At 39.3% G+C, this 22,988-nt stretch overlaps 3 protein-coding genes across 3 annotated transcripts; all 3 read right to left on the reverse strand.

Moving 5' to 3' along the window:
- Positions 1-96: 96 nt before the first annotated feature.
- On the reverse strand, positions 97-5,061 carry eapp (e2f-associated phosphoprotein). The gene is made up of 6 exons (XM_058399631.1): positions 4,887-5,061; positions 1,751-1,935; positions 1,559-1,669; positions 1,361-1,475; positions 858-983; positions 97-756 (listed from the first exon to the last, which is right to left on the reverse strand). The coding sequence occupies exons 1-6, from the start codon at positions 4,955-4,957 to the stop codon at positions 438-440; spliced, it is 927 nt and encodes a 308-aa protein (XP_058255614.1). The 5' UTR covers positions 4,958-5,061; the 3' UTR covers positions 97-437.
- A 1,291-nt stretch (positions 5,062-6,352) lies between these two features.
- On the reverse strand, positions 6,353-14,802 carry snx6 (sorting nexin 6). The gene is made up of 14 exons (XM_058399630.1): positions 14,693-14,802; positions 14,502-14,552; positions 13,444-13,548; positions 12,988-13,098; positions 12,139-12,260; positions 11,906-12,029; positions 11,629-11,724; positions 11,299-11,404; positions 10,279-10,354; positions 9,739-9,778; positions 9,339-9,425; positions 7,675-7,834; positions 7,426-7,511; positions 6,353-7,333 (listed from the first exon to the last, which is right to left on the reverse strand). The coding sequence occupies exons 1-14, from the start codon at positions 14,696-14,698 to the stop codon at positions 7,280-7,282; spliced, it is 1,224 nt and encodes a 407-aa protein (XP_058255613.1). The 5' UTR covers positions 14,699-14,802; the 3' UTR covers positions 6,353-7,279.
- Positions 14,803-20,124: 5,322 nt separating this feature from the next.
- Positions 20,125-22,988, reverse strand: cfl2 (cofilin 2 (muscle)). Its single transcript, XM_058399635.1, has 4 exons — positions 22,830-22,988; positions 21,390-21,697; positions 21,210-21,286; positions 20,125-21,063 (listed from the first exon to the last, which is right to left on the reverse strand). Exons 1-4 carry the CDS (start codon positions 22,830-22,832, stop codon positions 20,951-20,953), a joined length of 501 nt encoding a protein of 166 aa, XP_058255618.1. The 5' UTR covers positions 22,833-22,988; the 3' UTR covers positions 20,125-20,950.

Genomic DNA, 22,988 nt, shown 5'->3' on the forward strand with positions numbered 1-22,988 from the left:
TGAGAAATAACGTGTTTGAATCAAATATGTGCTGAAGTGAGCCAAACATTGAATTGCTATATCTAAAACATATTCATTAGACCACTGTAAAACAGATCATTTAAAACAACAGCCTAGAAACAAATTTATTCACATAATGTGAGAAATAAACATACTTAAACCATCTGTGATCTAGTAATAACACTTTACACTGAAGTTTAGGTAATATCAAATGGCTGTCCTGCATCACACAGTTAAAAAAAAAAAAAAAGCATTACACGTTTTTAAAACATGGGGAAAAAATCAGAACATATCTTACAGATATTTTACATCACTGTGCATGAATACACAAAACCATTAAATCCTTTTTCAGTACACACGTATTCTTAACTGTTTGAATAACAAGCAAGAGCTGCTTGGATTCTTCACTCAGTAGAGTTGGAGTTCTTTGCATCTCATCAGCAGTGGCTTGCAAGAATATTGAAGAAGTGATAGACCTCATCCTTATCATACACAGCCACTTCAGTCGAACACTCTGTACACTTGACTGGGTGATAGACCTCTTCTTCATCCATCCCACCTAATCTGGAATCAGTCAGACCTGTTTCAGCTTCTGCCTCAGGCTTTGACTCTGCCGATGTGTCCGCCGGGTCCTGACGACTCTTCTTCCTGCGCTGCTTCTTCTGTTTTGCTGCTTTATACCTCAGCACTTCTTCCTTATTCACTGCACAGTTCATCACAAACATGGCTCTGTACTGTGTCCTGTATTTCTCGTGTCTGTGTGTAAAAATAGGATCTTTCTTATTAAGGCAAATATACAAATGGATATTATAGAAATGCAGTTATTATTGAGGTTGTGAGACTGATTGCCACCTCACCTCTGACAGTCCAGACATAGTGTGGTCATACATGCAGGACAGTTGAGGATGGCATCGCTGCTTGGTAGAGGCTGAGTTTGGTTTCTTCTGTGCGCAGATGATGCTGGTCGTCTCCGGCTCCGGTACCTTTATCAACCCAAATATACACACACATACATGTGAGGAATAAAACATGACAGGGTTGTGCTATTCTAAGAAAATAAGTGAAGTTAATTATTTTTGTATAACACATCCCAAAGTGTTTTATTCCTTTTATATCACAGCCATTTGCCAGTTGTATACTTTTCTATTTATCAATGAAGGACACATTGTCCTTTTACTGTTTTGAAATAGCCAAAAGTCTTGCATGTTTTAACAGCTATAAACAGTCATTCCCACGCTCACTTTCTCTCTTAAAGTCAGAGTCATGCTGACCACGAATATATTTAGAATACAAATTAACACATTTGGACCAATCAGATTTGAGAACTCAACATCACTGGGGTACGCTCTTCAGTACTCACTCTTTTCTCTTGGCCTCTACCCAAGCCTGATCCCGATCATCTTCATCTGGGTCATATAGTAACTCGTCATTTGTTAGTACTCTTCGCTGCTTTCGTCGCTGGCTCCGGGAGACACCTGAACACGAAAACAATCAAATATAATTATTAATGCACGTATATAAGCGGCAACATGCAACATTCTCTTCAAGGCATTCTTACCAGCTTGGCTGTCTTCATCAGAATCTGTGTCAAAGTATATGTCATCATATTGTTGAGGCTGCTGATTCCTGTCAGTGCTTTGTGTATTGCCGCTAGTCTGAGAGGTCTCACCTACAATTAAGTATACAGTGATGTTACACAGCAAATGCACCAAGATCACTTCAAACCTGACACATTTGTTGTAATGGGAACCTTGAGAGGAAGGAGTCGTCCAGTTGCACTCCATAGATTTAATCGTGCTGCTTAGTTCTGCCTCCATCTCTTTCTCAAACTCATCCCCACTGGATGACTCGCTTTCCCCAGTCAGGTACTCTCGAATGAGCTTCCTCTTCTGATCCGGGGTGCCGTTAAGAAGAATGTCGAGTTCATCCTCAGAGCTAAGGGAACCAAAGCAGTTAAGAAAACACTGTTCATTTGCAGAAAGGACTTCATGCACCATCAATATCATGCACCATTCAGGTGGCTACATAGGGAGGCAGGATTTTTGGGCAGAGATGGAAAGACCTACAGTTGATTTATTTCTGACAAATTCAGACAAAATCGTCACTATGAATTGTGGGCATCTTAAAAACAATGTGTGTTAGCTGTCTGGCTCATAGCTAAGGTTTTCTTTATTATAAAACTGGCATAGTCTGGCACGGTATTTGTCTATCTGTCTGTTTATCTATCTATCTATCTATCTATCTATCTATCTATCTATCTATCTATCTATCTATCTATCTATCTATCTATCTATGCCTATCTATATGCCTATCTATCTATCTATCTATCTATCTATCTATCTATCTATCTATCTATATGCCTATCTATCTATCTATCTATCTATCTACACTATATTGCCAAAAGTATTCGCTCACCTGCCTTGACTCACATATGAACTTAAGTGACATCCCATTCCTAATCCATAGGGTTCAATATGACGTCGGTCCACTCTTTGCAGCTATGACAGCTTCAACTCTTCTGGGAAGGCTGTCCACAAGGTTTAGGAGTGTGTTTATGGGAATTTTTGACCATTCTTCCAGAAGCGCATTTGTGAGGTCACACACTGATGTTGGACGAGAAGGCCTGGCTCTCAGTCTCCGCTCTAATTCATCCCAAAGGTGTTCTATCGGGTTGAGGTCAGGACTCTGTGCAGGCCAGTCAAGTTCATCCACACCAGACTCTGTCATCCATGTCTTTATGGTCCTTGCTTTGTGCACTGGTGCACAGTCATGTTGGAAGAGGAAGGGGCCAGCTCCAAACTGTTCCCACAAAGTTGGGAGCATGGAATTGTCCAAAATGTCTTGGTATGCTGAAGCACACCATACCATAATCCCCCCTCCACCAAACTTTACACTTGGCACAATGCAGTCAGACAAGTACCGTTCTCCTGGCAACCGCCAAACCCAGACTCGTCCATCAGATTGCCAGATGGAGAAGCGCGATTCGTCACTCCAGAGAACGTGTCTCCACTGCTCTAGAGTCCAGTGGCGGCGTGCTTTACACCACTGCATCCGACGCTTTGCATTGCACTTGGTGATGTATGGCTTGGATGCAGCTGCTCGGCCATGGAAACCCATTCCATGAAGCTCTCTGCGCACTGTTCTTGAGCTAATCTGAAGGCCACATGAAGTTTGGAGGTCTGTAGCGATTGACTCTGCAGAAAGTTGGCGACCTCTTCGCACTATGCGCCTCAGCATCCGCTGACCCCGCTCCGTCAGTTTACGTGGCCTACCACTTCGTGGCTGAGTTGCTGTCGTTCCCAAACACTTCCACGTTCTTATAATACAGCTGACAATTGACTGTGGAATATTTAGGAGCGAGGAATTTTCACGACTGGATTTGTTGCACAGGTGGCATCCTATCACAGTTCCACGCTGGAATTCACTGAGCTCCTGAGAGCGACCCATTCTTTCACAAATGTTTGTACAAACAGTCTGCATGCCTAGGTGCTTGATTTTATACACCTGTGGCCATGGAAGTGATTGGAACACCTGATTCTGATTATTTGGATGGGTGAGCGAATACTTTTGGCAATATAGTGTATGTCCGTCTATTTATCTATCCATCTATCTGTCTGTCTATCAATCTATATGCCTATCTATCTGTCTGTCTATCTATCCGTCTATCTATCTATACATCTATCAATCTATCTGTTTGTCTATCAATCTATCTGTTCTGTCTCTATCTATATGCCTATCTATCTGTCTGTCTATCAATCTATCTGTTCTGTCTATCTATCTATATGCCTATCTATCTGTCTGTCTATCTATCCATCCATCTGTCTATCAAGCTATCCGTTCTGTCTCTGTCTATCTATCTATATGCCTATCTGTATATCTATCTATCTGTCTGTCTGTCTGTCTGTCTGTCTATCTATCTATCTATCTATCTATCTATCTATCTATCCTGTCTCAATCTATATGTCTATCTATCTGTCTGTCTGTCAGTCAATCAATCTATCTGTTCTGTATCTATCTGTATATGTATCTATCTGTCTGTCTGTCTCTGTCTATCTATCTATATGCCTATCTATCTGTATGTCTATCTATCTGTCTGTCTATCTATCTATCTATCTATCTATCCATCCATCCATCCATCCATCTATCCATTCTGTCTCTGTCTATCTATCTATATGCCTATCTATATCTATCCTGTCTCAATCTATATGTCTATCTATCTGTCTGTCAGTCAATCAATCTATCTGTTCTGTATCTATCTGTATATGTATCTATCTATCTGTCTGTCTATCTATCTATATGCCTATCTATCTGTCTGTCTGTCTATCTATCTATCTATCTATCCATCCATCCATCAATCTATCCGTTCTGTCTCTGTCTATCTATCTATCTATCTATCTATCTATCTATCTATCTATATGTCTATCTATCTGTCTGTCAGTCAATCAATCTATCTGTTCTGTATCTATCTGTATATGTATCTATCTGTCTGTGTCTGTCTGTCTATCTATATCTAGCTAGCTAGCTAGATAGCTATCCGTCTATCTATCTATCTATCTATCTAAAAACAGCACTCCTAGCCCGGGATACAATGGTAATAGAGTTGTGGTATGAAATGTAGAAAGGCAAACACAGAGTAGACTTTAAATCGTAGCAAAGCTGTAACTAGAAAGTTAGAGGAGAGCTTCAGCAACACATCGTGCTGTATTTATTTTAATCAATAAGAGCTTTAAGATAAAGACGTCGTGCTGTATTTATTTTAATCAATAACAGCTTTAAGATAAAGCCCCTTCTGCAGCACGTTCCTCTCTCTCTCTGCAGTCTGCTCTCCACACTACAGCACACACTCGGCTTAGTTAATGATCGCATTATTTTCCGAACGCAGTTACCTGCTACATGCTCTCTCTTCATCACTCGGTTCCTCAATCTCGTACGAATCATACTCTTCTTTTCGGTTCATTGTTTTCTTTAATCCAGAAGAAAACTAAAGAAATATTACAAACTTTGCTTTAACGTAAACCCCGGAAGTACGCCGGATGCCGTGAACAGACCGCTAAGGGTTTCCGGGTTAAGTCGTCCTGCCCCCTGCACGTGACGCATCAAAATAAAGGTTGATTGATGAGTCAGTAAAAGAAAAAGAAACAGCTTTTAAACAACCAATTCCCCATAAAGCTACACAGTTTGAAGGTTTTCATACATCCCACACCTCAGAGAGGATGGGATAATAAATTAGATATAGATATAGATGGCAAAAAGAAGTAATTCTGATCAATCCTGAAGGATTTTTTGTCAATCCCACCTGGTAACAAATATACACAAATCAGGCATAACATTATGACCACTTGCCTAATATTGTGTTGGTCCCCCTGTTTCCTGCCAAAACAACCCTGACCCGTCATGCACTGTGTATTCTGACACCTTTCTATCAGAACCAGCATTAACTTCTTCAGCAGTCTGAGCAACAGTAGCTCGTCTGTTGGATGGGATCACACGGGCCAGCCTTCCCTCCCCATGTGCATTAATGAGCCTTGGCCGCCCATGACCCTGTCGCCAATTCACCACTGTTCCTTCCTTGGACCACTTTTGATAGATACTGACCACTGCAGACCGGGAACACCCCACAAGAGCTGCAGTTTTGGAGATGCTCTGATCCAGTCGTCTAGCCATCACAATTTGGCCCTTGTCAAACTCGCTCAAATCCTTACGCTTGCCCATTTTTCCTGCTTCTAACACATCAACTTTGAGGACAAAATGTTCACTTGCTGCCTAATATATCCCACCCACTAACAGGTACCATGATGAGGAGATCATCAGTGTTATTCACTTCATCTCTCAGTGCTCATAATGTTATGGCTGATCGGTGTATGTTGACCAATTGCTCATGTTCTCATAAGAATTCTGTCCATTGGCCCATTCCCTCATTAACTGAAGAATCCCACCCAGTCCTGCAGGAAGTTTGACCACTCCCACTCACTCCTGAAGAAATTCAGAACAATACCATGCCCTGCTGAAAAATTCTATGAGTCTCAGTTTAATTCAGACTAATCACCCTTAATCTTGAAAGGGATTCTGATCAATCCCACCACTCTCTAAGGAATTCCAACCAGTCCCATCTACTTCCAGAGAAGCAGTTATTATTTTTGTTTGCCTGCAATGTTTTCTACAAAGCCTAGTTGATTCTAGTGACCAAACCTTAAACTACTTCTACCCTGACCAGGATAAAGCATTTCCTGGAGAAGAATACATGACCGCTGTAAATGTGTAGCACAGTGTGGCTTAAGCACCGCCTCCTGCTGTTCCATGTGGTTTTTGTAAAGCATGAAATGAATTGCATCATCAATGTTTCAAGCTATGCTCTTGTATCAGATATTTTTTTTATTGTAACTGGTGAGAGTACATTTTAAAAATCCGAGGAAAACTGACATCTCTTTCACTCACATGGAATCAACTGTATCACATAAGGTAAACAGTATTATTTATTTTTTGTTTTAATGTCTTGTCCATCACCTTCTGTATCACCGGTATTACTGTTTATCAGCATTCCTCCATCTGAATAAATGGAAGCTTTGGTCACATACTGTGAAAAATACACATTCATATACAGTGCACTTAAAAAGCCTGGGGGAAATGTTTTCAGATTGATACATATTGGGTTTTTTTTACAATATGAGATTAGTGTATATATTAAGGCAAACATAATGATCAGGAATGAAAAAGAATAAATGATTTGAATTTGCTATAGAGTAATAAAAAACAAAAAAAAAAGGAACTATTAGTCAGATTAAGCTGTTCAAGAGCAGTACAATGGAAACTAATACAACATGTACAAGGCTTTGAGTGAACATACAGTTTAATCATACGATTAGCTCAATGTGAACAAGTCAGCTGAGCATCATCCATACAAAAAGGATTACCCAAACTAAAGATTACAATAAGCCAAAAATTAACCAGAGATAGAAAAACAATTAGACATCAATGTATATATGTTGATGTAGCGACTCCCATGAAAACGTCAATTAACGATCAGAAGTTACAAGATGTGATTAGATGAAGTTGTTGTAGATTCTTGTGCTGTGTGGACTTGGGAAATCTTCCACAGTGGGCCGCATCAGTTTAAGGGGGTTGTGGAGGGAGTATGATGTCTCAGGTAGTGATATAAACAGTGATACATACTGTTTCTTGACAAACAGACCCCAGGTATGCGTTCTCTCTCTCCCCCCTCCATCCTCCCAGTAAGACGGGACCAAACAGGGAAAGCCCTAGTGAACCTCAGTTTAGGGTCTTAAGTGTCCCCTTTTAGAACAGACAGGCAGCTTTGCAACAACTGGAGATTACCCTAAAATGTAAAAGGCAAGTGAACAGTGAATACCATGACAACTAAATAGGATTTGCACGCATTCATAGCTTTTTCATAGAATATATAGTTACCTTAGCATGTTTGAGTTCAAGCTCAGCTAGTTCCACCAAGTTCTTTCTGAATGCTGCTACTCTTCTTGTTTTGAAATCTACCAGTTCTGTGGGGAAATGAAAACAGGAAGTTTGTTAACCAAACAGAAATTTTGCATGATGCCAATATAATCTCAGATAAACGCAATGACATTTACATGTAAACATGTCGACTTGTTAGTCGCAACGAGACTCTTCAGAGTGAAAGAAATACACTGAAACAACAAATACCTTGTTTAGCCGATTCTGAGATTTTCTCAAACTTCTGACAGCAAACTTGCTGGGTGGTTTCTGCCTGAAGGACATCTTTGTTCTTAGCCCTGGCTTTGTCCAGAGCTTTGTTTGCGTTCTCGTAATCAACTAATGCCCTTCCTCGTCTGTAAAGCAGGTCCTGAAGGACAATGATAGCATTTCTCAGAACTCAGCACAAACACTAAACCTACACTCATGACTACACTTGTAACCCTAAACCCCATAATTTCCATGCTGCAATATAGGAGTGGTATTACTGTAAGACTGCAAATTACACTTGAATGGTCAGCTCCATAGCTACTGGCAACCTTGGCGTTTAAAAAAAATAAAAATAAAAAATAAATAAATAAACAAACAAACAAACAGAAGAGGAAATGTTAAGGAAAAAACCTCTTTGTGGTTTAACAGTCATCTCACACTGACAATTTGAAGGGCAAAATTAGGTCAGTGTAAAGCCTTATTAAAATATACAGTTTTAACAAACTCAATGTCACAATTATTTGCAGCTCTAAAAATTCAGAATGTAAATGAAGCATGTTCCACCTAATATTTTACTTTTTTTTTAAAAACAAAAAACAAAAAAACAATTCACTTGAGAAATCGTAAGCAGTCATTCATGACTTCCCGTTTCATATATGAGGTGACACACAAGCCAAATTCCCCTAGTTAGAGTGTACATAAATGAAATTAAACAAAAGCATGTTGAGCTTCATAAATTAGGTGATGACGTTAAACAATAGCACCACACCTAAGAAAGTTCATATCCATTGTTGAGGCAATAATTATGTAGTTAAAACCAAACAGAGCTACAGTTAGTCTTCCTGGATGAGGACGCAAAGTAGATTTTGCTCCCAGACACAGTAAGGAGGTTGGTTAGAGCTGGAGATTTGCAGATATTTCTGGCTCACAAAGTCTACAAATATATAATCACATGCCAGCTCTATGCCAACAAACTATTTGGTGCGCCAAATAGCTTAGAAGAGAGCCTTTTCTTTATTCAAACCCAAAAATGTCAGTTCTAGAGTTTACTGGAACCAGGTTCTATGATAAGATGAGGGGAAAAAAAATAAAACTTTTTGGTGGAAGTGGTTTTGGTAGAAAAGGGAGGGTTGTACAAAATAAAAACCTAAAATGGAGGATCTGTGATGTTGTGGGCTGTTTTTCATTGAGGATCTGAAAATCTTGAAGATCCAGTGGATATTCTTTTTAAATGAATATCAGACTGTCTCTGCTAAAAAAGATACAACTGGGTTGTGGTTGGATGTTGAAGCATGACATTTTTTAATGTTCACAGAATTAAGCTTTTGACATTGCAAACCAGCTTCCTGACCTAAGACCTATTGAAAACATGTAGGATGAGCTGAAGAGGACAGTGCGGAAGGGAAGACCTCAGTCCACTGAGGAACTGAAGAGACTCTGTATTGAAGCGTGATCACAGATTCCTGCTCTGTAAAGTATTACATGCAATAATTGTGACAAAAATATATATATTTTTTACTAATAAAATATTTTCAGTGGGAGATTTATCTCATTAACAACATTTTTCCCAGAGCCTTTCTTTCCTTTCTTTACCAAGAGTGCCACTAATCCTGGATCTGACCGTGTTTTACGATATGATATGCAGAAAGGGTCAGGCAGCGTACCTTGGCGGCTTGTGACTCCCGGAGGTAATACTTCAGCAAGTCAGCAAGTTTTAGGTCCTCATCAGCAGCAACTCGTGCTTCAATTTTCTACACAGGAAACAGACAAAATTGTAAAAAATGGATTACCAGGAAACAGGCAAGTGACCTTATGAACACTGACCATTTGTGCTTCATTCCTATAGCTTTGTGCTGGTGTAAAACTGCTGAGGTTGCCAAAGAATTACAGAGTATGCTATTTCCTCCCAAGATTAAAACATTTTAAGGGGTTAAAACAGTTAAGCTGATCTCCCATCATATCACAAGACTTGAGAAGCTGCTGCTCTTACTAGAAGCTATTGTAAAGCTGGAGATCATAAAAATGCTGCAAAAAAAAAAAAAAAAGATCTTGAAATTTACATACCCGTGTTTTCTCAAAAAGTTCAGACACTTTCAAGAAAAATCTAAAAGAGGGCAAAAAAAAAACAACAAACAAATTTAGCCATTTTAAACACATGAAATGATGTTAACATTAAAGTGCACTTGTATACTAACACACATGGGCCTGATTACTAAATAGATGGAACAAATCAAAAGCCCTTTCACAAAAGTATTGTTATTTAAATCGCTGGGAAGAAGTCCAAATGACAGGAAGACTAAGACAGTAATCAAGCATCATGAGACATAGTACAATGCCTGGGAAATTAACAGAGGTTGCAATATATAACTGAGAAAAAGGGGAAGCAACTCGGTGATTATTTATTCTATGACAAACTGAGACCTTCAGATTGGCTGATTTAAAACATTAGTACGGTGACGGAGAAAAGAAAAGATTCACAGTTGAATGTATTGTTAGTCATTTGTGCTGAGGACCTTTATAAACAAAAAAACACACTACTAGCAGATTAAACATGGAACGTTAGTGGGAAAACATGCTGATAATGTGACGGTATCAGTGCCATACTTGCACATGTCTGTTGAATCCTGGGTCCCTAAAGTGTACAGCGTGGAGGCAATTCTGTTGATGTCTTCCGCAGCGCCTGAAACAGAGCTTGTGTTACACAGCTCCAACACAAAACACAGCTATTCCTGTGCCAGGCTTCGTTCTGGAAAAACTCACTGCCATCACTCATTCATGCACTGACTCAGTCATCCTTTCACTCAGTTAAAAGACAAACTCACTCTGCTTATTCTCCACATCTGTGGGTCATTTAATACAGACATGGAAAAAGAATGAGCAGCTCACTCAGATTTGTAATACACATAATGAGCAGTATGTCAACAGAGAGATGATTCAGCCATGAGAAACATGTAATCAGTTTTTCCTTCTCAGGCAACTATTTTCTCTGAGAATTTCTGCTTTCCATATTTGTGGGTAAATTAATGCATTCAAAAAGGGTATAAACTACTTGAAATAATGCATAGTGGGATATCATACATGCACAGACAGACACATGCATAAACACGGGCAGAAGGATAAACATCTGAGCTGTCAGTTTAAGTGTAACATTCTGTCATGGGGCATAAAGAAATAATTTTGGTGTGTGTATGATAACTAAGTCCATGACTATTATGAAATGTAATGATTCTTGAAATTTCTTTTGAGATATTGTGCTCTTATTTAAACTATTAATGTTTATTCCAGTGGAAATGAATAATGGTGAAATGATCATCAGAAAAGTAGGTTACATTTAAACTTATTCACGCTCATTTTCCCTCTGCTAAATAGTTTGTTTGGCGCTACCTAATAAAATGAAAATGTCTCTCAGGACCATTGAGTAACGTTGAACGCTGAATGCTTTCAAAAAGTTAATAGAAAACAAGGAGACGGGGTTATGTTAATGTTTCTTTATGCATGTTTAGACAGTTAACAAAGTCACGTCATGCGCAACGTTAAATAAACCGCAGTGCTACATTTAGAAAGTCTGTGTAAATGAACGCATTAATATTAAAAAGCTTAGAAAAATATGAAAATTAAACTTACTTTTGTGAGACCTGATCATTCTGTCAGACTTCATAGAGGCATCCTTGACACGGTTATGGTATTCTAAGAGGAATGTCTTCTCATGTTCAAAGAAGTCATCTACATCCTGTACTCAAACACAGAGAGTGACAGGTTTAAGTGTAAAATAAAATTTCATAGAAGTTTTCCATGAATAATTCAAAAACTAATCATGAAAGAAGTGGTGGTCAGGTCTAACTGTTATTCATATAAACACTGGCAACAATAAATTAATTCCAGGCAACCACTGGTAAATCATTTCCTGCAACGTTTTCACTCACATGACTGTCACATTATATTCACATGACTTACCTTAACACCTGCCACTAGTACTCCATCTGCAGACTTCACTACATTCTTGAAAAAGTCCTCCAGTTTTTCTTTCTTGTTTTTGCCTCGTACACTTAGCTGCCATTGCCAGAGACAAGCAAAAATGTAGAAGTGAAATTAAATCGTAGGATTTACCAAGCTCATTATTTTCATAAAACATATTCAGCTTGAAATAGTTCAGTTGAACATGTGGTTCACGCATCACTGGTTATAACAGGCCAGGAAATATGGTGCATACTTATCATGCACACATACTTACATCTTGGTTGTATTCCAAGAAAACATGAAAGTTTAAGTCCTTCCTCAGGACAGGATGTGCAGCAACACGGCAGAGGAAAACCTCATGCATCGCCACGGTCTTCTTAAAGATGGCCAGGTATTCGCTGAAACACAATACGAGTTAGTAGTGCTGATACCGACTCATAAAACAATGCAACAATAAAACTGTTAACCATTTTATATTTGACAGATATGTAAGTGAAAGTGACTCACGCCTCGAGTTCTTGTTTCATTTTAGTGAACTCCTCCTTGGTCATGGAGCCTTCACCCTCACCCAGCTTCTGCAGCTTCTCTCTTGAGGCATCAAAGTCTGGTCTCGGAGGAGCAGGTGGGATCTGGCAACATTTTAATAATCATTTTAATGATCTTCCTTGCTTATATCGCTGTTTTGTCTTTTGACAATCAGAGAGTAATTCTAATGGAGCACTCACACTAATGATATCAGTGGTCACCGTGTCATTCTTTACATGCACATAGCAAACACTGCATCTAATGTTAAGTGCTAGGAATAATTCACTTGAGAGGTATTATATAGCTTTCTGTGCAGAGAAGCTTGGGTCCAAAACAATTTCCAAATGAAATAAATCAGTCAGCAACAGAGCAAGCCAGAATATTAACCAGTGCAGAGTGGTACAACTGAGCAGCTAAATCGTTCTGTCATACCCAACATATTTCTCCTTCAGAAGTACGTCATATGCACCACAAAAATCTATTGCAAAGAAAAAATAAAATTCTATTAGCAGGTAATGGCTTTTCTTCTGCCTCCGTACAGTGGCCACTCTGCTGTGATGCCTTTGGAAAACTGGGCCAATGTCATTTTTATTATTTCCTGTGATGCACTGGACTTGAACAGTATACAAATTCACTCCTATGACAGTGCAGCATCAAGCTTTGTGCATTTCCCTGACCTATAAAGTACAGAGCTACAGTTTAAGACAATATCCTGAGGTCTTGAGGCCAACTGCCTTGTACATTTCCTCTAATCCCAGTTCTGGAAATTGTGCAAGTTAAGAACTTCTAGGGCTCACAAAAATGTCTGTTCTACATTTATGCTGTACTTACAATAAATCCAGCATATTCCTCGTTCTCCACAAAAGAGTCATGAAGCCAGATAAACTCTTCATGTTGTCTCACCACAGAGAACTCGTTCTGCTTGAAGTTGGGAAGAGTGCTCTATAAGGGCATAACAATATATATATAAATATTATTCAATCCAAAAACAATGTGTTTGTATATATATATATATATATATATATATATATATATATATATATATATATATATATATATATATATATATATATATGCTTGAATGGGGCTGAGCTATGTCACAATGTCACTACTGAAATAAACTACGTCATAACACACATTTCTATAACTGGTACTCTAACTTACTCACAGTAACATAAAGCAGACTGAATTTTATATATTTTTCCTTGCAAGATAAAAATCAAATCGAAACCTAGCATAAAAAAATTGCATCACAATAAAATGCCCCCTAGCTGCATTTTTGCATACCTTTGTATGGACGGTGAATTTCACTTTGTCTCTCTCACTCAGAGCGTCTGAAATGTCCACTTGTAATGTAGCATCGGTCTGAAGGTCCACATTAACGGCCCTTGGCTGTAAAACATATGAATAATCAATTATTCCTCGCACACAGATTTCAACTCGCGTGTTTAGGAATTCAACACATTGTGCACAAAAACTCACATTAGAAAGATGAATCTCTAAAGTTATTAACTAAGTATCAGTTCTCAATCACTGGTTTTGGACTGAGGGACGGAATCTGTAAATATGTACAGTATATCAGAAAAAGGGCTCGATTTCGATTCTAAGCTTGGGTTAGAAGGTGTTCTTTTCATGCCAGTCTAAGTTTGCGCCAGCTTCTCTGGCTCCCTCTTACCTCCCAAAAACATGCCAGGTATACTAGTGTAATACTAATGCACTACAATACATTGTCCCTAGGTGTGATGGAGTGTTATGGATCAGTGTCTCTCCTCATGCACAGTTGCTGAGGTAAGCTCTGTACAAACCACAGCCCTGGCCACGAATAAATGAATGAAAATAAGACTAAAGCTGGTTTTGGAGGGGGAAAGGGAAGTTCAGGAAGAATGACAGAGGAAGAAGTGAAAAATCAATCAATCCGTGTAGATCCAGTAAGAGTAACACCACTCTCTGGAACTGACAGCCTTTACTCTTAACACTTCCCCCAGCTTAAGGCACAAGAGAAGCTGATACAGACTCATGAAATAATATGAAAATGGCCCAGACTGCTGTCTAAACTTGCTGTCACTGGGTTAAAGGAGTTAAGTGGGTTAACGGTTCCGCATGTTTGCGTTTCTTCCCAATCGTGATAGCAGCTAGCTAACTGCCAGCAGGAAGTCAACTGACTCTCAGTACCTGGCTAATAGCCTGTAGCACTAAACGACATTGACCATGACGTGACGTGATTGACACAGCTAAATCCAATATTATCCAGTGAACACTGCATAGAAGAAATATCCCGAAATGCCTCAGCAGGCTCGACGGAATTGGCAAAGACGGGGAAAAAAAACAACAACAAAAAAACTTACTCCTCTGTCCTCCTCAGAGAGGAAATCGGGACCATCGTCCAGCCCTTCTTGCTGTCAAAAGGAAAGCACAGAGAGCACAAAATGCGTCGCTTACACATTTTCTCGACAGTTCACCTCTGAGGAAACCTACAGAAAAGACATGCAAGCTAAAAACACTGAGCAGGTTAGAAGAATTGTGAAGAAAAACCTACCATCATGGCTGCTCCTGCGGGTGGAGTACGGATCCGGCGATGGGGTGTGACGTCACGTGAGGCCGCGAACACGGTAGGCGGAGCCTCGGAGAAGCGTCACCCTGCTACTCCAGCACGAGCTAGCGCACACGGAGTAAATAATGCTTTAAATCGGCAGTTTGTAAAGACATTGCTCCAAATAAAAAAATAAACACGTGTGCCTAACAATCTGCTTAATCTGTATAAAGGGTTTGATTAAAATTGCTGCTTGAATTTGGTAATTGAAGGATCACGAGCGTGCAATGCGCGTGCAGTCTCGGGCAGTACGTGGTACAAAGTGCACCCATGTCTTGTGGCGATAGAGCTGTGTGAGCCTGAGGAGATAAGACAAAGTGTGTATTGGTGGAGACGCCTACTTAACACAAGTATGCATACTGTGTTGAGCATATAGAATATTACAACCTGCAGTTCTGTTCAGTGTACTGGCAACATATTACAATAATCCATATTTATAGGACAGGACAACTGAAGATTTCATTCATCCTGATCTGGATCACAGGGACATACTGGATGTGAACACCAGTCCATAACAGGGCATCATGCAGACATGTTCACGGTTTAGCACAGCCAGTCCACCTCCTGGCATGTTTCAGGAGGAAACTGGAGAATCCAAAGAAAACCCACATGGATATAGTGGGGAAGATGTGCACAGACACTCCCTACAGATAATACAGTGCTCAGAATCAAACCAGGAACCCTAGAGCTGTGAGGCAACAATGCTTCCTGCTACAAAGTACAAAGATATATAAAATAATTATGCTTAAGCTTTAATTGAGCTTACGGTTTTAATGTGTCTGAGGAAGGAAAAACCATAACCATGTCATAGCAGAAAATACACTGATCAGGCATAACATTATGAGCACTGATGGGTGAAGTGAATAACACTGATTATCTCCTCATCATGGTACCTGTTAGTGGGTGGGATATATTAGGCAGCAAGTGAACATTTTGTCCTCAAAGTTGATGTGTTAGAAGCAGGAAAAATGCATGCGTAAGGATTTGAGCAAGTTTGACAAGGGCCAAATTGTGATGGCTAGACGACTGGATCAGAGCATCTCCAAAACTGCAGCACATGTGGGATGTTTCCGGTCTGTTATGGTCAGTATCTATCAAAAATGGTCCGAGGAAGGAACAGTGGTGAATTGGCGACAGGGTCATGGACGGCCACTGATGCATGTGAAGAGTGAAGGCTGGCCCATGTGATCTGATCCAACAGACGAGCTACTGTTGCTCAGATTGATGAGGAAGTTAATGCTGGTTCTGATAAAAAAAAAGGTGTCAAAATACACAGTGCATGATGGGTCAGGGCAGTTTAGGCAGCAAATTAGGGACCAACACAATGTTAGGCAGATGGTCATAATGTTATGCCTGGTCAGTGTATAGTCTGTATTTGTAAGGAGGAAATATTATTTGATGTAAGTGAAGTAGAAATGAAATGCACTTCCTACTTTGCCCTTTTCCTATTATGACATGTATTATGTACTGCATGTATACACTGTGTTTGCATCAGGCTTTAAACCATTTAATATGAAAATATTGTTTTAGAAAAAAAAACATGAACTATGATGATTAGAACTGCAGTGTCCTTCCCTGTGTTGTTTAAATAAATTTATTGTCTTATAAACACTACTGAGTACTACTTCACTTCGGCTTTCTTGTAGATTCTTTTAACTTTAATTAATTTATTTGGCAGATTCTTGTGCAGGAAAACTGAGACATGATGTCAAGGCATCAGTGTTAGGTAGTGGTACTAATATGTTAATAGCTTAACTACACTTTTAGCAGTTGAGACGGCCTTCTTTGTATTTGTTTGCTTTTTATCTTTTCCACTGTTTCTTACAAGGGGTGGTTTACTAACAAAAAAGCAATGAGATGCTGTGGATATTAAACGTACGCTCTGTACAATGCATTATATTTTGTGCAGTATATTAGCTGTGCACTTAAATAAAAATGTCATAGCTGTTTGACAAAGCAGCTTTGACTTTGTCAAAAGGATAATTTAGCTATTAGTTTAGCTATTTTGAATCATGATTAGCTTTTTGTCAACAAGGAGTAGGAACTAGCTATCTAGTGCTGAACCATGAGTAATGAGCAGTCTCTGAAGTGCTGGGAGGTTTACCAGATTGCAAAGCAGAAAACATTGCCAGTAATACAGGTGAACAGTATGATCACTAGCTGAGAACCTTTACCACTGAGTTACCACTGATCTTAAATTGCATTTAAAGACATTGTGATGAAATATTCACCTTGTTTCATAAAGCACATGCCTTCAAGGATCTCTATTTATAGAACAGTAACAGGAAGAGTATTAGGTACTTTCGCCTCAACATACCTGTTTTGTCTAATGCAGGCATGTTTACATGATTAACAAATGAGGTTTGTGCAATATAACCACTAGGTGGCATCTCAAGCATTATGTGTAGGCCATCCACCCTTCCTTTCATTTTCTGCACTGCTTACCTTACAGTGTTGTGGGCCTATCCATGGGGACTCGGGGCACAAGGTGAGGGACACCATGAACAGGGTACCACCCCATCACAGAGCACATTTACACCCTCATACACCAATTCATACAGACATTTCAGAGATGCCAATCAGCCTACAACACATGTCTTTGGACTGGGAAAACCCAGAAGCATGGTGAGATCACGCAAACTTTTCACACGCAAGGCGGAGGTGTTACTTAGAGCAAAGTAAATTCTTGTCTTCGCATATCCCAGCTTGTTAAGAAGCTAGGGTCAGAGCTCAGGGTTAGCCATGATGCAGCACCCATGGAGCTGGAACACCTGACCTTCTGAGAACTAACCAAGAGTTGAGCCATCACTGCCCATGTAGTCAGGAGATATGGTGTGATTCTTGCTCAACAGTGTCCTGTGGTTTAATCACATTCTAGTGATGCAATAACATGCCAGGATTCACTGAAATTACATCAAAATATAAACTAATATAAACAATTTAACGAACGAAGAGTGATTCATTTTGTAAACATCATGTTTTCTGTATTTGTATTATTTACACCTTAGTTTAATGGTATGTCTTGTTTACACTACTGGAAGTGTTTACCCATTACTTTTTTCTATTTTAATCATATTTGTTTTAAATTAGGTCAGTAGTTGTTTATCTTGTATTGTTTGTAGGTTTTGTATAATGTGCACATATAAGCATTTTGAAGTACATACTGTAAGTCTCGAAATTCTGTGAGAATACTAATAAAGCCAATACTCAAACATCCATTTTATGCTGGACTGACTTTTGACCCTATAAACATCAACCATAGTATAACAACATTAAGATCATTTAGACATCACCCCAGCTGTCATCCTCTGTAGTAACACATTGAGTAACTTTGTACAAGGGTTTAATCTTGTGACTCTAGAGTGTCAATTTTCCCATCATGAGTCATGTTTCTCTGCAAATAAACATTCTCATAACATGTTACTTAGAATAAAGAATGTTGCATAGAGGGAAAGATTAAAACAGCAACATTTTGCAGTGGACATTCAGCTGGAACACTGGAAGACTTATTATAAAAACATGTTCTAGGTAAGTAAGTATTGCACCATGTTGTTCTAGGTAAGTGAATATTGCACCATCTTAGTTCAGGTTCCACCATCCTTGATCTGAACCCCATCCACAGCATTCTTACTGCGACTGTATCTCATCTGTTCTGGTTAAATGAGATGGAATTTCAAGAATTATTTAACTGCATTTGGACTCAAATCCTCACATGACTAACATTCTCCTATACTTTGCAATGTCTATTCCAACTTGGTGCTCACACCATACCGCCTTTCAGAGGGCACAGTCTTGTTCAGTGCAAGGAGAGGTCACTTGTTTATTTTCAGCTCGCTTGTCCAAACAGATGCAGGACTAACATAAAAGGCCCTTTGTTTCAAGCCCATAAAAGCCCTAAGTGATGATGAATTAAATGTATTCATATTACATTAAAATCCTCACTAGAAGTAAGACCATTGGTCTAAATGTATTGTAAAACTATGTTCATGCATTATTTTTCTTCTATTTATTTGATGAAAGGCTATTTTGAATGTTCGTGCTAGTTTCACTGCACAAATTACATTAAAACACTCAGAAATATTTCTTCCTACAAAACACCAAAAAACTAAAGTAGTTGAGAGCTGGTGATAAAAGAGCTTAAGATAGATGGGTTTTGTAACACTTCTTATACAGAAAGCCATGTGTCTGGGCTACAGCTTGGGTAGTTGCATATTCACTACTAGAAAGTTCTTGATCATCTGCGACACCAATAGAGATACAATCACAGGCTACTCTACCAAACCACCACATATTATAAACAAGGTTTATTATCCGTACACTATTTCTACTGCTGACATGTAGGCAATGTGAGCACTCACCCTGATTTTTAATTATGGACTAGAGATGTGCATTTAAATGCACCACTTTGTTTATTGCCACCATTCACAAGTGTGAAAAACACTCCTTGAAACTGTGCCCATGCTGCTCAAGCTGGCTTCCCTTTCGCAGCACTTTGGAGGCATGCTCAGTTTTGCCATTTGTGGACAACGATGACAAGACACAAAAGCATGCTGGCCATAAATAGCACCAAGCGGCAGAGGATTGCTCGCTACCGACAGATCAAATTCTCCAAAGGGAGAAGCAGCCCCTGGCCTCAAGCCTAGTTCAACTGGAAGACACATAGCATTTTGACTGAAACTCTCGAAGCACAAGAACATCGACGGGTGGTCCATTAAAAACTATCAAGAAACATCAAGAAATATATCAGACTTCACAAGGTCATAACTGACATCAAGTAGGACAGACAAACCTGACAACAAAAATGAGTGCTGTTTGTTGAGTATACACTATGCAAGAGTATTATATTACAGGCCTATATGACACGTATATAGTATAGGCAAACTATATTACTGTTAAAAATAAATGCTGTCGACTCCTGCTAAATTATAGCAGTAGATAAAGTAACTTGTACAAGGTAAAGAAAACATTCATATATAAATTAGGCTTAATTTAAATTAGTGGTGGCTCAAGTGGTTAAGGCTCTGGGTCGTTGACCGGAAGATCAGGGGTTCAAGCCCCAGCACCGCCAAGTTGCCACTGTTGGGCCCTTGAGCAAGGCCCTTAACCCTCTCTGCTCCAGGGGTGCTGTATCATGGCTGACCCTGCGCTCTGACCCCAACCTCCAAGGATGGGATATGCGAAGAAAGAATTTCACTGTGCTGTAATGTATATGTGACAAATAAAGGCTGTTTCATTTCATTTTCGTTGAATCCTACATAATAAAATTTAACACACATCTTGCATTTTTATTTTAACAACAGCTTGTATAAATCAAGACTAAATATTAATTAAATATGTAAATGTCAGGAAAAGGGTGAATCAGTCAGACCGAGACAGACTGATTTGTATGCCACAAGGTTTTATTGCAAAGTGGCAAATTTATAGATCTCAAAAAAAATAATTAATTTAAGGCTGCGAACGCAGATATTGCCATCTTTACAGATATTATGCATTCTCTTTTAGTGTTTAAAAAACAACAACCAAGCAGCACCTCCTCCTTATTTGGTGGTGTACTGTACATTCAAAAGAAAATAAGGCTGTCCATATGCACTGCAGGAATGAAAACGGTAGTGAATTCAATATGGTGACAAACACAGCAATTCCATAGACCCCATGCCCAGTTATGTCTCGACTTGTAGTGTATAAACAAGGGCTTTCACAGCTGCATAGTACTCAACATATTAGCCATGTCAAATTAGGCCGATTAGGTAGAACAGTTCAAATAAATACGTCAAAACGTAGAGTGCAAAGTGCTCGCAATTGGTTAATGCAACCCTGTGTAGCATTAACAGAAAGCTTTCTCATGTCAGTTACAGTAGTACGTAATATCTCAGTGATATCTCTGTGATACAAAAAAAAAAATAAACACTGGACATTGTATGGTTGTGCAGGGAGGACTGAACTTATTCAAATACTGATGCATGGCATTGTTGTTAGTTAACACATGCTACAAGATCAACTTTTTTGGGGGGACATACAAAAACAGTTTGAAAACATCAGCTGGCAATAAAACCAATAAGATTTGAAAATAGTTAGTGAGATCTTTTTCATATGGAAAAAAATAAACCCTAAAAAAAGAGAGAAAACCAAAAACTATTCCTTCAGAATCAAAATACAGCTAAGATAGAAAGCGAGTGGAATCCAGATGGCCGGTGTCTATTCGGATTACAATGGTCGCCCTTCCAATGATACAACCACATTGCCTCCTAATTTTTCCGCCAGGGTTGAGCGGTCCTGAATGTCGTCCAAGCCGTTGACTTGCCATTCATGTTTGATACCTGCAAACAGACATGTTAAACAGTGAATATTTTGAATTGCTCACCATTATAAAACCATGTGAACCATTTCAAAATAATCAGTAGATCAAGTATATACATACTAGTTGTCAGGGACACATTATTGAGATATATAGATAAGAACTTACCTGTAAACTTCTTTTTAATGGCATCTTTTGAACTAGCATATATCATCTTGCTTTTTAATGGCGCACCTTCAGGGGCCCTGGATACACACAGATCACATAGAGTGACAAGAAGATATTGATAAAATGGATTATTACAAAAAATGTATATATTCTTATAACAATAAGAGGGGGATTACATACCAAAATATAAATACCAAGTCTTCTTTCTTGGACTCCTTTGTTTCATAAGTGGCATCATACAAGCCATATCTGCAGTCATTTAGAGGTAGGAGCTTTACAAAACAGGCATATGGATCATCAACAGTCTCTCCAATGTCACCCACGAGGATCTGCTTGTCCTCCTCCACAATGATCTTCTTCTTGTCGTGACTGAGGCAGAACAGCACTGCCTTTTTGCGCTTTTTTACCTCGTCCGAGGTTGAGGACTTTCGCACTTTCATGTCGTTGAAGACCTTAATAACATCATCATTAACGGTGACTCCTGAAGCCTGGGGGTGAGAGATGGACAGACAGTGAAATCTTCATGAATATGAGTCGAAAAGTCTCAAAGAGTTTGGAAAGAAATAGTACATAACTAAAGCAGGTGGTTCAAGAGGTTCCTATTGGTTCCAGTGAATGACACCTGAGCCTTATCTTCACAATGTAAACGTACTTCAGGCATAATTAAAGGATTAATACAGTAGTAGCTACAAGTAACAACCTTACATAGATATCATAATAATGTTTAAGGACAACATAACGAGCTAATTATTGCTCATGGTTGTTCACTTGGGTCCTGTAGCCTGCCATTTTCTCATCATTTGTTTCTCTTCACTCCTTACAGCTCGTGTTAGCACTGAACCTGAGATTGCTAACTGTAGTTTTCAGTACACTCACTTTCCCCGGGACATCGTGGCCGGACACTCAGTAGTATGAAGCAGGCATTATCTATATTTAACAAGAGAATGTAACGCTAATGTTGACTATTTATATTCGGATAAATCTGTCGTCTTCGTCTGAAAGTTGAAGAGCTGCGTTTGCTTGCGAGCAGCTCATTAGCTAGCAAGAAGTTTTTAGTCTGTCAGGTAGCCATGAATTAGCTGACTAACCCGGCACTGTGTGGAGGTACAGCTAAACCCTGCAAGAGTCATCATGGCCACAAATAGCTTGCTCAGTTGGAAAGTTTCATTTACACGCCACAGAAAATCTTCTCTCTCGGTCAGTGATTGTGTCAGTTTGGCTAGTGGTATAAAATGTTCCGGGCAGTTTGCTGAATAAATTGCTGGCTAGATTAAAAGTGATTACTGGTATAAAGTAATAGCTAAAATTAAGTTAAAATGGCCGCCTTGGGCTCAAGGCCCTGACCGTAAATGTCCCAAACTGGAACTGATTTAATTAGCGAATGGTAAAGGGATATAAGAGTGGACCGCGTAGATATAAACACCGGGACCCGCAATAAGCTAAAATGTTCATTTTAACGGCAGCGCGTGCCTCTTTTACAGTCCAGCGGAGTGACCGACTCTGAGCGAGCGACAAAAGTTAATGATCATGTAAGAGTTGTTAAAATAATATTTTGTGTATTGCTAATTTTCGGCGATCTATCCGATATCCGGAGTGTAATAAAAAAGACCGAGTACTCACCATGTTGTCTGATGGTATCTAGTTTGCCTCTAAATGTGAGAATTTTCTTAACTTCTATGGGGGAATGTGAGCGCGCGACCGTGTGAGCCCGAAACCACGAGGAGGGAGGGGGCAGAGAGGCGCGCGTGTGCTAACCGCTGCACAGTCGCAGTGACGGAC

Source organism: Hemibagrus wyckioides, linkage group LG09, assembly GCF_019097595.1.
Source record: "Hemibagrus wyckioides isolate EC202008001 linkage group LG09, SWU_Hwy_1.0, whole genome shotgun sequence".
Lineage (NCBI taxonomy): Eukaryota > Metazoa > Chordata > Actinopteri > Siluriformes > Bagridae > Hemibagrus > Hemibagrus wyckioides.

Excerpts from the sequence above, each read along its gene's own strand:
- eapp (XM_058399631.1), bottom strand. The coding sequence starts at position 4,957 with ATGAACCGAAAAGAAGAGTATGATTCGTACGAGATTGAGGAACCGAGT. Across the intron at positions 1,936-4,886 it reads GAAGAGAGAGCATGTAGCAG|CTCTGAGGATGAACTCGACA; the intron begins GTAACTGCGTTC and ends TGGTTCCCTTAG. Across the intron at positions 757-857 it reads CTATGTCTGGACTGTCAGAG|ACACGAGAAATACAGGACAC; the intron begins GTGAGGTGGCAA and ends TTTTACACACAG.
- snx6 (XM_058399630.1), bottom strand. Across the intron at positions 13,099-13,443 it reads AATTCACCGTCCATACAAAG|AGCACTCTTCCCAACTTCAA; the intron begins GTATGCAAAAAT and ends ATGCCCTTATAG. Across the intron at positions 7,334-7,425 it reads TTGAACTCAAACATGCTAAG|GGTAATCTCCAGTTGTTGCA; the intron begins GTAACTATATAT and ends TTTACATTTTAG.
- cfl2 (XM_058399635.1), bottom strand. Across the intron at positions 21,287-21,389 it reads GACTTGGTATTTATATTTTG|GGCCCCTGAAGGTGCGCCAT; the intron begins GTATGTAATCCC and ends GTGTGTATCCAG. Across the intron at positions 21,064-21,209 it reads CATTAAAAAGAAGTTTACAG|GTATCAAACATGAATGGCAA; the intron begins GTAAGTTCTTAT and ends GTCTGTTTGCAG.